The sequence below is a fragment of the Enhydra lutris genome, unplaced genomic scaffold, assembly GCF_002288905.1.
Source record: "Enhydra lutris kenyoni isolate GAN:26980312 unplaced genomic scaffold, ASM228890v2 scaffoldscaffold17, whole genome shotgun sequence".
Lineage (NCBI taxonomy): Eukaryota > Metazoa > Chordata > Mammalia > Carnivora > Mustelidae > Enhydra > Enhydra lutris.
The window spans coordinates 32,496,752-32,511,553 of NW_019154101.1; the positions used below are offsets into that span (position 1 = coordinate 32,496,752).

Here is a 14,802-nt window from a genome sequence, read left to right on the forward strand (position 1 = left end):
TTTCTCCAAATTTATGAATGTTTCTGATTTTGTTTTTTATTTCATAGACTCTGTCAGAAGAAAGCAGATATCTGATTAGGGTCCAAGATGTAGCCCAACTTCACTGCTGTGATGAGGCAGTAAGTTTCTCTTTAAGGTAAGCATTGAACTGTCCTATGGCTGTGACTAGTCTTGCTTATCTTGTACCTGGGATCCAGTACAACGGCTGACCTAAGTCTGCAACAGATCTTTGCACTGGACTGAAAACTTAAACATACATTCCCCTGCAGCTTTATTACCCTATTCACATTCCAGGCAGTTAGTGGATGGATTGGGAGAAAACATATAATCTCTGCCAGAACCACAAACTGCATAGAAGCAGGAATTCTGAGGTTGGTCACTTTCCTACTGAAAGGAGAGCCAAGTGTTGTGAGTGTCACACACTAGTGATTTGCTCACCTATAAGAAAGAGAAGACCAGTTAATTATCCTGATAGTTATTGAGGTTAGTATTACAAAGGTCTCACCAAGAGACCATCATTATATTGAGGTCTCACCACTTCAGTTTTGCACAGTGCTTACAGCAGTGTAAGAACAAAAGGCAGGTGACAATTTCCATAAGCTAGCATCCCCTTTCCTCTTTTAGAACAAGGATGAGCAAACTTTTTCTGTAAAGGGTCAGATCATAAATATCCTAGGTCTTGTTGCCCAGATGATTTTACTGCTTCACGATTATAACATAAAAACAGCAAAATAATGATATAACATAAATAATACAGCACATAAATGAACAAGTGTTGGCTGTGTTACAATAAAACTTTATTCACAAAACAAATGGTGGGGCCATAATTTGCTGATACCTATGTTAGAAAATTGTTTGCAAAACTATATTCTCAGTATTAATGGCAAAGATGACAATTCAACAACTAACCAAGTGGAGAGAAATCAACTCCTTTAATTTGTCCAACTCCAATAAAAGAAATAAAAATTGATTTGCCTGTTATTTCAATGAATATTTCCCATAGGTGTAGGTCAGGGAGTGGTTGGAAGAAACCCAATGCTTTCACCTCTATTCTTGCCTAGAGTAGTTCTAAATGAAAAGTCATGCAATTGTGTCACTTTTCTCATGATCAGTATTTTTGTTTTATTTGTTTTGTTGTTTTTGTTCAGTAGCAATAGAAACGAGATGCAGTGATGGAAGGAAACTAGCTATCAAACCAACAATTCTAAACACACTGGTGTAGTAGGAGACATGCTAGGATTATCCCTGTTTTTTTTTTTTTTTTTTTTTTTTTTAGAATTTATTTTACCTTCATGTATACATGAAGGTAACACTCTCCTTTTATGTAAGTCTGAGTTTCCAAACTACATAATTTACCTTTTCTCTAAAGAACTTTTTTTTTTTTTTTTTTTTTGTCAGAGAGAGTGAGCACAGACAGACAGAGAGGCAGGCAGAGGCAGAGGGAGAAGCAGGCTTCCCGCTGAGCAAGGAGCCCGATGTGGGACTCGATCCCAGGATGCCGGGATCATGACCTGAGCTGAAGGCAGCTGCTTAACCAACTGAGCCACCCAGGTGCCCTCTAAAGAACTTCTTTTAACATTTCTTGCTAGGCAGACCTACTGGCAATGAATTTCGATTTTTGTTTGAGAATCTGTATTTCTCTTTCCCTTTTGAAGAATAGTTTTGCTGGCTACAGAATTCTGCGTTGCTGGGTTCTTTTCTTTCAACACTTATTCTACTTTACTCTCTTCTTGTTTGCCAGTTTCTGAGGAGACAGCCAATGCAATTCTTGTTCTTCTTTGGTAAAGTGGGTTTTTTCTTTTGTTTGTTTTGTTTTGGTTTAGTTTTGTTTTTGTTCTTTGGGTTCTTTCAAGATTTTATCTTTGTCTTTGATTTTCTGGAGTTTGAATGTAATATGCCTACGTGGTATTTTTTTGGTATTCACCCTGCTTGGTATTCTCTAAACTTTCTGGATCTGTGATTTGGTAACTGTCAATAATTTTAGAAAATTCTCAGCCATTATCACTTCAAGTATTTCTTCTGTTCCTTTCTCTTTGTTCTCCATGTGATATTCCCATTAGACCTATGTACACTTTTTGTAGTTGTCCCAGATTTCTTGGTTAATCTGTTCCTTTCTTTTTCAATCTTTTTTTCCTCTTTGCTTTTCACTTGGTAAATTTCTATTGATGTATCTTCAGGCTCATTGATTCTTTCCTCAGCTATGTCCAGGCTGCTAACAAGACCATCAAAGGCATTATTCATTTCCATTTCAGTGTTTTTTTTTTTTAAAGATTTTATTTATTTATTTGACAGAGAGAGACCCCAAGTAGGCAGAGAGGCAGGCAGAGAGAGAGGAGGAAGCAGGCTCTCCGCTGAGCAGAGAGCCCGACTCGGGGCTCCATCCCAGGACCCTGGGACCATGACCTGAGCCGAAGGCAGAGACTTTAACCCACTGAGCCACCCAGGCGCCCCCATTTCAGTGTTTTTAATTTCTACAATTTCTTTTTAATTATTTCTTAGAGTTTCCATTTCTTTATTTTACTCCTCAGTTCTTTTGTTGCATGTTGTCCACTTTTTCATTAGCGCGCTTGACTTATTTATTATAAATATTTCAAATTCCTGGTCTAATAATTCCAACAACATCCCTGCCATGTAAGTCTAGTTCTGATGCTTGCCTTATCAAACTGTTCTTCTTCCTCTTAGTATGACTTGTAATTTTTTGTTGAAAGCTAGACATAATGTATTAAGTGAAAGGAACTGAGGCAAATAGGTCTTCAGTGTGAGGTTTTATGTTTATATGACTAGATGTTAGCCTGTGTTTACTATTGTTGTAGCTGTGGTGTCATAGGCTACAATTTATTTTGGTGTTCTTGTTTTTGTCTCCCTCATTGAGTTTCCCTAGAGACCACTTAAATAGGGGTCCGAGCCTTCTAGTTCTTTTTAGCTATAATCCCTTGTCATTATAAGGAATTCTGTTGATGTGGTATCAAATGGGAAAGGAGGAGAAGGGAAGAGTTCTATAGTTTCATGGTTAGGTCTTAGTTTTTTAGTGAGCTTGTGCCCCAGGCTAGGACTTTCACAAATGTTTTTCATTCCTTTCTGTTTCTTGTTTTGTTTCCTTCCATTTTGTGTACTGTCTCTAAGAGACAGGAAGGCTAGAAGGGGCTGGAAGTAGGTGTTTCCCTTCCCCCATATTGGTTAGATTCTGGTAAAATAGTTTCCCCTGAGGGAAGTCTTTTGGTAAGGAGAAGAGAACTCTGCAGGCACATTTCAAAAAGGCTACCTTTCCTCTCCCTATCAGGATGGATGAAAACATTTTTCTTTGATCTTCACAGTGAGAACCTGGTGGGGCTCCTGGAAGTAAAACATACGCCAGTTTTAATTCATGCTAGTGGGGAGAGAATGTTCTCCTCAGGCTAGGCTTCCAGGAGTTCTTAATCTCTAGTTCACTGCTCCAGCGGGGAGGTTCTGCCTCCAGTAAGCTGTGTTTCTCTGTATCAGTGTGTCTCTCCAGCTTTTGGGGTGCTAGTTTACCTTGTGGCTTTGATTCTCTGACGGTGCAAAGAAGAGCTGTTGATGCTGAGTTTTTCAGCTTCTTTTTTGTTGTGAGGATGGAAGTTAGGACTTGCAAGCTCTTTACTTGTCCAACCAGAAACCAAAGGGCTCAGTTATTAGAATTTAGCATTTGGGCAAAGAGAATACATTTAAGAATTTGAGGATCATGGGAGAATACTAAATTATTTTACAATCTAATTATGAGGTATATGTATGTTAAAATAGGCACCATCTCAGTGATTTGTCAAGCAATAAATTTAAATGTAACTTTACATTAACTTTTAAAATTCAGTAAATGCAAGATAGGTTCATATTCCAAAACATATTACAGAATACTTAGTCTGTAACTTTGTTTTCTATCATTTTGGAAAGTCACATAAAACTCAGGAAATCCCATTCCCGTGACTTCCATTAGAGATTTCTACTCAGAGGAAACTCTGTTTATATTCATATATAAAATATTGACTTACATGAGTATAAGGCTTTATCATTTACCATATTTTCTATTAATGCTTTTTACTTATTTATTGTAGTAATCTCTACACCCAATGTGTGGCTCAAACTCACAGCCCCCGAGATCAAGAGTCACATGCTCTTCCAACTGAGCCAGCCAGGCCCCACCATATTCTTTACATTCTCTCATTTGATACACTCATTACAATCACTTCCTGAGGCAAGTAGGTCTGCAACCATGTTATGGGTGGGCATCTGGATTTAAGTAAGTTCTCTGAGGCTACAGAATAAGTGCTGGTCCAAAATTCAGAACCAAGTCTCAGTGCTCTACTGACGAGACCAGCGGGTTAGAAAGATGAACTGAGCCTTCCTCATAATAAACTTACCAACTAAGCAGTGAGTACTAAACAAATTACTGATAAACAAGAGCCATGACACAGAACAAAATCAGTAAATACTTGCACCATAAAAAGAAAAAAATTCCTCTGGGTAGAGATGAAGTCACAGTGTCATTTTTAAGAGTTAAGAAATTTGGAGTTATTTGTCCCTCTGTCAATATAGCCCACAGAATTTGGGGATAGCTTAAGCTTTTATAATATATTATGTAATTTGGAACTTTCATTGTATCGTTTTTCCAGAAAACACCAATTTTCACTTATGTGGCTTTCAGCCTGCTGGTTTTTAAGTAGACTTTTGTTGTTGTTTCCCTTTCCCTCCCTTGATGCCGAGGTGACAAAAGGCGGAGCCCTGGAGGACTGGTGAGCAGTGGCATGGCTTTGAATCACTAAAGGGAGACATCCACTTCTCAGACCAAGTCCTCTTGAGGAAAAACCCTATTACACTGCCAAAAATGCATATTGTAAACTTTCTTTTTAGCCTTACCCAAGGGGTCTACAGTCAGTTACCGGGGCAGCTATGTACAGGGGACTTTCCAGAGATATTGAACTCTGGCTCTGAATTGGCTCTTAGCCTGGAAACTCAGAAAGCCACTGTAATCCTCAAGTCAGAGTGTGGATGTGTAGAAGCTGCAGTTTTGACCCAGGTCAGCTCAGACAACCTATGGCTCGCTGTTGTCTGCTCATGCCAAGGTTGTAAAATTCCTTTCAAGGTTTTATGTATTTATAGAAATTGGGTACTTCAGCATTTTGGCCTTCTAATACAATAAACAACAATAAAACATTTCTAGAATGATGTTAGGAATTTATAACAGACCTGTTACATTTTGCTGAGTCATTTGACCTATTTCTGAACAAGGAAAGAAATCCTATCCAAGTTCATGGAGAAAAAACTCTACCCTTGGAGTTGGTTCTTTTGAATATGAGAAGTGGCTTTCTGAAACGTTATTAGGATCCATAGTTTCCACTTCCTTTGCTCTATTATGTCAATATGAGAGATGAAATTATTTACTTTTATATGTAGAGGAGTTACTATGTTTTTTAGTGTGTCTCGTTTTTGGATGAAAATTGTTGGAGATCTTGAAGGGCTTTATTTATTTACAAGAATGGTATCCACTCATTTTAGGGAGAGAGCATGAGTGGTGGGAGGAGCAGAGGAAGAGGGACAGACAGACTCCACACTGAGCCTGACGTGGGGCTGGATACCACGACCCTGAAATCATGACCTGAGCCAAAATCAAGAGTCGGATGCTTAATTGATTGAGCCACCCAGGAGCCTGTGGAAGGGCTTAACTTAGTAAATGGCTTTTGAAAATCTTTTTTCTAGATGGAACTCAGATTTATTTTAAATAGCATTCTCATAATCAGATTGAAATAATCAAAACCTGTGTGTTTTCAAGCCTATTTCCCTGTTTATGTCCTCTGATGACAAGTGGTCTCAACTCCGAGTTAATAATGTGCCTGCTCCTGCTTTTCCCTGGGTCCAACCACCTGCTCGATCCACGTGGGTCACAAAACTGGAATTCTTTCATTTATTTCCACCCTCGGGGTTACCACTTCCGAGTGAAAAAATGATTCTTTACCTTTCAAAGGCACTTCTTTAAAGCAAACTTGTATTACATTCTCTGATAATTCAGTTTAATAGCGCATTTTTTTTATAGCTTTGAACATTTCTCTAAACTGGTATGATAGGAGAAATAATTGTTCATATCAGTAGGAAGGTAAAATTGCTAAACAAAAAGAGGGCAAGTATACGGGTGGGGTTCTTTTACCTAGAGTGGCCATTCACCACATACAGACCATTACACACAGATTGAAGTATCTCTTCCCTTTCTTGCCTCCTCTCTCCCTCATCCCTAGTTCTATAGGCACCATTATTGCCAGACTATCCTACCAACTTGATCTAGAATATTGCTTCTTGCAAGGTATCAGTGTATGTGAAGTATGCACTCCTTCCAGCCTAACTCACAGCCACACAGAAATGGGAAGGAAATGCATGAAAAAGGAAAAGCTGGCTCCAGCGGTTGGGCATTTCTGTTTATCCATACACCTAACAGAGCCAGGACCTCACTAACACTCTTTGAATAGCTGAACCTGAAATACAGTATTCCTCAAAAATTTTTAAGTCCTGGGGGCGCCTGGGTGTCTCAGTCATTAAGCGTCTTCCTTCCGCCCAGGTCACGATTCCAGGGTCCTTCCTGGAATTGAGCATCGGACTCTCTGCTCGGCAGGAAGCCTGCTTCTCCCTCCACTCCCTCTGCTAGTGTTCCCTCTCTCACTGTGTCTGTCAAATAAATAAATACAATCTTTAAAAAAAAATGTTTCAGTCCTGGATCCAGTCCTTCACCTAGCATGACATGGTTGTAACTAATACATGATTTAACTGCCTCACTCCTCAAAATGTGGTCTGCACATCAGCATCGTCAGGCAGCTGTCAGAGATGCAGAAACTGACACTACTCTAGTTCTACTACCTTCAAATTGCATTTTAACAAAAATCTCCAGGTAATTTAGAGGGACATTAAAGTTTGTATTATGTACAAGTCAGAGCCATTATTATATAAAATGGATTCTAAGTGGCAATTATAGTAGCTTTTAAGGACAGCAATCCGGAAGTTTTTGATAAAAATACATAAAACCTTTGACCAATCAATCCTACCTGCCCACCACAGCAGCCCCCCAAGCCTATTTGATAGAAATAACAACACATGTAAGGGATTTGATTGTAAATAAAGATCAGTTTATTCGAACATTGCACATACTGGCCATAAACAAGTGAAAGGAAGGAGAAAAGAAGGTAGGAAAGAGACCCAAGCCTTTACACACCAGTGGATATCAAAAGGAGAAGAGTTGAATCAATGATGGTCTACACACACCATAAAGTATTATTTGGCCATTAAAAACAATAAATTAAAGGGGCACCTGGGTGGCTTAGTTGGTTAAGCATCTGAGTTTGATTTCAGCTCAGGTCATGATCTCAGGGTCCTGGGATCAAGCCCTGCATTGAACTCCCCACTCAGTGTAGGGCCTGAGGGAGATTCTCTCTACCCCTCTCTCCACTTACATTCTCTCTTTCAAATAAATAAATCTTAAAATAAATAAATAAATAAAGCAAGCCATACCAGTTAACTTGAAGTCATTTCCATTGCCAAATGAGAAAAACAGAAAAAGAGTGTGGATATTACCATTTTTGTAAAATAATGGCAACCTACCTGTAAATAGATGTGTATATATGTACATATGTGTGTGATTACCTGAGCAAGTAAGAAAACAAAGACAGGTAGGAGTTGGGTAATTTGGGTGACCTGAGTGAAGGGAGAAGGGACCCAAGCCAAAAGAGAAAAGTGAAACAAAAAAGGACACTTAAAAAAGCCAATGGTATGAATTGATGCCACTTTAGCATTTATGTAAAAGTTTATGTAGACTTCAAATGGCAATTAAAAGAAAATAGTGAAGATTAAAAATGAGACTTCCTCTGAACATCAAGCCAGTATATGGACTCCCTTCCTTCGAGCAAGTGAGGGTTGCTTGATGCTTCTAAGAGAAAAAAGGTTTTGGTTATCCTCCCAACGTGGGGGGAGAGAGGCTAGAGATACTGGGAAGTGGGCGCTCCCCCACTCCGCTCCTCCCCAACACACTGCTTGACTCCCTGGTGAGTACTCACAGAAGCAAACCCAAAGGAGAGTACACTGGTGCCTGCCAAGCACAAGACCTGGCTCCAATAACACAACAGTGTAATGAGGGTCACAGACGGAGGCTGAGGGCACATTTTGCCTGCTGGTAAACATGCCTACAGCTGACCATCATAGCAACCTCCGTGAAAATGAAGAGTTAACTTAATTCTCACCTTTCATACTGATGAAGTATGTTATCTATTGATTTCCCTCCAACCATAATTAGGAAAATTTTAATTTCCTAGCTAGTAGTTAAATGCTTTTCTTTTCCTGGCTGTGTACTTAAGACACCTTATGTCATAGTGGTTCTTGTGCTTTTCTCTACCCCAACCTGTTACACTGAAGACGAAACCAAAACAAACAGAAACTTTCCCCAGATTGCCCAAATACATCAGACACAAAATACCAAACTTGACAGAAGTTTAACACAGCTCTAGCATGATTCATGTTGTAAAGGAGGAGAAGTTCAATGTCTCTTTCCTCCACATTCCCACACTGAATGCTTATCCAGTGTTAGGTAAGTTCAAAGCATTCCACCAGAAGCCTTGAGGCCCCCCCATAGGAGTGGTCTGAGAGACAGAAGAGACTATTTACACCAGGAGAAAAACTACTAAGAACTCCAATGAGCCATTTCAACCTGTCTGCAGCGGGCAAAACCACCAACTATTGGCTTATCAACGCCAAAATGGTGAATTGTGTAACAAAGCATGTGTGTATGCCTACTATGTAACCCTTCTCCACTTTAACACAGGTCCTATGAACACACCCGTGACCTCAGTCTTTTCCTCTTCAATGATGCACTGCTTGTTTCTAGTCGGGGCACAGCTCATACTCCGTTTGAGCGGACTTCAAAATCAACCTACCAGTTCATTGCATCAGTGGCCCTTCATAGGTTACTTGTAGAGGACATTCCAGATTCTAAATGTATGTATTCTTTTTCTTCCAAGAGTTAAAGACCTTTAGAAACCCGTATTACATAATGCTCATTAACTATTAAAATATAAAGTAGGAAAAGTACTGGAATGTTCATTTGAAAGTTTGCAAACAGTTCTCCAAATAATTTTAGGATTTCATTAATGTAAACTTGCATCTGTCGGAAATAGCAAAAGAAAGGAATGCTGGCATTGTCAGACAGGTACCCTACATATTAGGAAAACAACTTTCAAAAATCACAAAGAGAAGCACGAACCCACATCATCCTGAGCTCTTTGAAGCAATCTGACAAGAGAGCCACTACTCACCACAGCTTGTAAATGTTACAATTTTATACTTTTACCTATCACTTTTCCATTTTACTAGGACTCAATACTGCCTATAGATTTTACTAGTTTAGATTTTTATATGCTGTTTCCATTCCACTCAGATGAAGTGATTATTACAGTGATTATTACAGATTATTACAGTGAAGTGTACCTTTGCTTCCATAAGTTCATATTCAAGTTGATAGTTCTTCTGTAACTGACAGATTTGCAAAGGATGTTTAGTAACAAACATTTCATTCATTAATAACCTCAGTAGAACTATCATCTGTTACGAAAAGAAATCCTACTTAAAAATACTATGTCTATTTTTAGTTATTACCTACACTTTACTTGCCAAGCTTAAAAGGATCCTTCTCTTTTCTCAGTTTCTGTTAGGCAATCTGAATGGAACAGCTCTCATTCCAATACTCTTCACCGCATGTCAAGGCAGGACTTAAGGTTAAAGCTGGAATAAAGGTCTTATAGAAGGAACTCACCCTTTAAAAAAGGATTCCTTCCCTTTAGTTTTAGCCTCATTTTAAATCTGAGCCTGAGAAAAAATGAACACCAAAGGGGAAAATAAATATTTCCACCTAGAAAACAAACTCAACTGATATGAGTTAGTTATCTATAATCACCAGGAATGGTTAAAGAGGGTAGGACATCTGCTTTCAATCTCCCTTTAGTCAGCTGTGGTCTGTGTCAAAACATCACTATGTAACCCGCAAGACAGCTGGCACCCAGCTACATAGTTGGCTTAATTCCAACAAGGTGGTCCAGGCCTAGCTCTCAGCATCTCTACCTGTACCAACTCTTAGTGCAGACCTTTACTGGTTCCTTCTGGGAGGGACCTTTACTGTCCTCCTTCCAGAGGGACTGAGACAAGGAGTTAAAGAACATGACATCATCTACCAGTCTTTAAAAATAACTGCTATTAGAATTACACAATCACAAAGATTATTTTAGATTATATTTGAATTATTCAGTATTTTTAGGAAGTTATATTCTAAACTGGACTTGTATCTGTTGGAATACCTTTTTAGTTTTCAAAAAATTCTTAAAGATGACTTGGTCAATTCTTGAATTTTGTAACATTTTCTTTTCTTTTGATTGTGACCTGCCAAGATTAATCAGTGGACCTTAAATATTTTTACAGATATCAAGAATGCATTTATTCTTCATGGTCCAAAACGTGAATGGATTTGTGCTACAGAGGTTGAGGATGATAAATTCCTATGGTTGTCAGTACTTCAAAGCGCAATCAAAAGTAGTATGGAGAAGTAAGAAAATATTATGGGTGCAAATTCTCCCTGGCAAAGACCGAGAGATCCCTGTTCCAGAAGATGCAGCAGGAAGCAGAATGATTTCTCACGGATGGGGAGAGTGAAGTAGGATGATCCATAAAGTCCCTCCTAACTTTTAACTTTATCATCTATGTTCAACTATGCAAAGAAATGTACAGAAGAACAACTTGAGTCCAAAATTTTGAAGCACTTCTTTTGGTGGTTATTTTTCATAGGCAGTAAAATTTGACACAACAAAGATAATTGCATATTTAAAGTTTTGTTTTATGAACTAATGAAAAAGTCAGAATAAAAAAGTGTTTCTTAAATGATCAGTCTAGAGAAATATTTTGTTGACTTACCAATCATATCATTATAAATTTTCATGATATAATTATTGATTTTAAAATGTGTATAAAAATATAAATGGCAGTTTGGCAAAAAACCTGTCACATGTCTTTAATATGAATATATTCCTCCAGAGAGCATTAAAAATAAATTCCTACAAAGTACTAAAAAGTTTCTTATGATTTTGAAGTGTTTTTTGGTTGCAAAATTAAAATTTTTAGACCCTCCAAGTAAGAGGCTTTAAATAGTTAAATTAGACATTGCTAAATTAGAAGGCTGTTGGGGAAAAAAAAACAACACAAAATACCTTTAAGATACAAAAATAAAGGGCTCCTGGGTGGCTCATTGGTTAAGCATCTGCTTTAGGCTCAGGTCGTGATCCTAGGGTCCTGGGACCAAGTTCTACATCGAGCTCCCTGCTTAGTGGGGGATCTGCTTCTCCCTCTACCACTCCCTGTTGCTTGTGATCTCTCTCTCTTAAGTAAATATAAAAAGATTTTTTAAAAAGAAACAAATATAAAGAACTTAAGACAATTTTGTTTGAAGAGAAACAGCAAAACATGTGTTTTGTGGTCTTTTGTATCTTTAAAACCTTCATCTAATTATTTAACAAACTGAAGTCATAACCTGTTAGCCACTTGGAAACTTCTGCTAATGTATGCAGTAATAGTAATATTTTTTACTTAAAGTTGATATTGATCTTGGAAACTTTGACTTGTCAGTTTCCTTTTTATTTCATATTCTCCTTTAAGATAGTAAAAATCTACTAGTACAATCTAGGATTGTGAACTGGGCTATTTTAAACATTTTCTTTTTTCAATAAACATATAAATTGCTTCTAATTCTTAAAAATTTAAATTCTTGTTAAAAAATGTAGAGAAGTTAAAATATTGTGCTGTTTTTTAGTGTAAAATCACACCTTGATTCTGTTACGATATATCCATGCACCCTAACATCTATGATTCCATAGAATAAACCATTAAAGGGAATATCTGCTGTTAGTCAGCAGTGAATGCAAATTTACATATATGATCAAAATGTATATATCATATAATATGAAACAAATCCTAAGACATTTTTTCAACCTGAACAGGACACACTTTAGAAGCTCTGTTAATGGGAAAAACCAGTCTCTATGACCAAAGATTGAATGACAAAATAGCTGACAAAATGTAGCAACTGATAAGCATAAGTTTCTAACTAAGACTTAAGTGCATAAATCATGCAAAAAATGATGATGTTTGTATGTGGACAGTACTTATGTCGTTTGTGGTTCAACACTTTCCCTTTGCTTCCAGGGGACAATTAAGACCTGACTTCATAGCTATTTCATAAGTTTACATGACTGCTGAGTTAAAAATCTCACACACAACAATTTTAGGTTACTGGTGAAACTGCTCAATTTTCACTGGGAAAATTATAAAATCTGACCTCCAAGTTGAAGCCTAAAAGTACCACATGACTCCTAAAGAATGCTGATTATGGTTAAAGAATGCCTCATCCAATACAGTTCTTTAAAATAAAAAATTCAGTAGGAAACTCATTTTCAAGATTTTTACAAAATATAGATGCTTTATGTAAAATATTAAACCTAAAAGACAAATTGACAATTTATTTTTTTTACTTTTTTTGCAAATATTTCAGTCTCTGCTTGAGATACAAATGGGAAGGCCATTCTGTAAATCAAATCAGTGTGAGGTTCTGGCCACTTAAGTATACTGGACCAATGTTATGTATTCCTGATACTATGGAGTAAGAAGGGTGGGCTATGCCAACAAACACAATATATCATCCAGGAAAAGTCATCCTGACCCTTTTATTGTTGAAATTAAAAAATAAAAGATACTTAAATACAGGTGAACATATAGGGCAAAACAGAATCATAAAATTTAATGTTGAATTAAGCAGTGAGCTGAATGTTTGGGTCTCCAAACTGGCTTGAACCCAAAACTGCTTAAAAATGGGTATGTTCACAGTTAACGGCAATTGGCTTATAGGTGAGAGAATGGTCGAAGCTGTTCCAGTTGAACTTCCAGAGAAATTCTCTCCTCAAGAACATCCTGAAAAAGATGCAAAGTTATGTTTCAAAGTATATAAAAATGAAGGCACATCTAACAACAACTCAGCATCAAGAAACAATTTAAATTTGTTAAGACAAAGGAAGAGTCATTCATATTTTAAGAGGATACTTCAACTTAGCAAGGAGTTTCTTTATATGTCAGTACTATTAAAATATGATCTTAAAATCTTTTTCTTACTAAATAAATCAGGGTAATAAAATATTTTTTAATTATCAGAAAAGCCAATATTTGCAAATGATGTTACTAATGCATGCATTTTGCATAAAGCCTACCCCCTGCAGTAATAGTAGATGAACCAATTAACACAGATTCTTTCCCCTGGTGATGTTATCTGGTCCTGGTAACTCCCGAACCTCATCTGACTTTTGGTTTCACAAAGAATAAGTTTATTTTGCAATCAGAATTTCTAACCACTGTTGATTGTGAGCAGTCTTTTCAGATAGCCAGCAAATCCTAACTCATCTTTTTTTTCTCGAACATGCTTACTTTTTTAACCAGAACCATTTCCTATTTTGTACCATACTTCCTATTTTCTTTTCAAGATAGAAAAGTGATTTTACAAATAGCTCCTATATACATGTTTCTATAGGTGCCTTTAGTTCTTTAGGAAAACAAGTGTCAACAAAATTTTCATTATCAAGGTAAGGTACTAGTAAGCTTATCCTTAGTTTTATAGTCTTCTTTTACAACAGACAATTCATAATCACAGAATGACTACAAATATTTTCTCTGATCAAAGAGCTATACAAAAATATCATTCATTCACAGATATTTATCAAATCCTAACATGCGCTAGATTTTTAGGGATAGAGACAGGATGGTTACAAATTTATCTAGGGAGTCCTCGCTGACTTTGATGTCCTGCCTGAGCATTAACACATCCCTCTCTCTTTTCTCTCAATGTATTTTGGTTTGGAATTTGGAACACACACACATACACACACACACACACAGAGAGAGAGAGAGAGAGAGAGAGAGAGAGAGAGAGAGAGAGAGAGAGGCACCCTGAACAGAAAAAATTATGACTTTCAGTGAGTTCATTTTAGTAGGGAAAAGAGACAAATGTGCCACAGATAATAATACCAGATAGTGTGATAAATGCTGGATGAGGGATACCAACAGAATATTATGGGAACAAACTAACTCTGCATTCATTTTACACTTTCATGGACTCTTCTCTCGTCTTTGTGGTTTATAACCTTGCTACTCAAAGTGGGACCAACAGTCCAGCAGCATTTCCATCATCTGGAAGCTTATGAGAAATGAAGAATCCTCAGGTCCCTTTCCATATTTAATATGAATCAGAATTTGTATTTTAACACGACCATTGACTAACTGTATACACACTGAGATGTTAGAGTCACTGGTTTATAAGATATAAATGCTTAATGTTGGTAAACCATAAATGATTCTAGCTCATTTTTATTTGCAGAGATTCAAAGAAATCACAGTGGTAAGAAAGAAAAACACATCCATTCCTCTCAAGTGTAAATGATGGGAGTACACATGGGCCATAAGCATCACTTCTACCCAAGGCTTGTCTGTCCTTTTCCACATGCAAAATGATCTCAACTGTCCCCATCTTCTTTAGACCAGTTTATCTCTCTTTAAGAGACTCTGAGTTGTCTTTGATAAAAGGATAAACCAACAATACCCAAGTCATCTTAGAATTAAGTAAGAGTATAGGGAACCACATATACCATCTTGGTGGTGCTCAAGGTCACATTTCCTCTCTTGGGTTTCATTATGAAAGTTCAGGAATATTACAGGAACAGTGATGCCATATATATATGT

At 37.2% G+C, this 14,802-nt stretch overlaps 2 protein-coding genes across 7 annotated transcripts in view; one reads left to right on the top strand and one right to left on the bottom strand.

The window, feature by feature from the left end:
• Positions 1 to 10,721, top strand: part of LOC111147661 (epithelial cell transforming 2 like) — a 64,674-nt gene extending 53,953 nt beyond the window's left edge. The window contains exons 18-20 of the mRNA XM_022503865.1: positions 48 to 136; positions 8,807 to 8,979; positions 10,453 to 10,721. Coding sequence (XP_022359573.1) covers positions 48 to 136; positions 8,807 to 8,979; positions 10,453 to 10,580 — 390 coding nt within the window. The 3' untranslated portion in view covers positions 10,581 to 10,721. The remainder of the gene's footprint in view (positions 1 to 47; positions 137 to 8,806; positions 8,980 to 10,452) is intronic.
• A 1,994-nt stretch (positions 10,722 to 12,715) lies between these two features.
• Positions 12,716 to 14,802, bottom strand: part of LOC111147628 (RALBP1 associated Eps domain containing 1) — an 83,110-nt gene continuing 81,023 nt past the window's right edge. For all 6 annotated transcript variants that reach the window (XM_022503812.1, XM_022503811.1, XM_022503810.1 and 3 more), the window contains one exon: positions 12,716 to 12,987. In XM_022503812.1, coding sequence (XP_022359520.1) covers positions 12,919 to 12,987 — 69 coding nt within the window. In that variant the 3' untranslated portion in view covers positions 12,716 to 12,918. The remainder of the gene's footprint in view (positions 12,988 to 14,802) is intronic.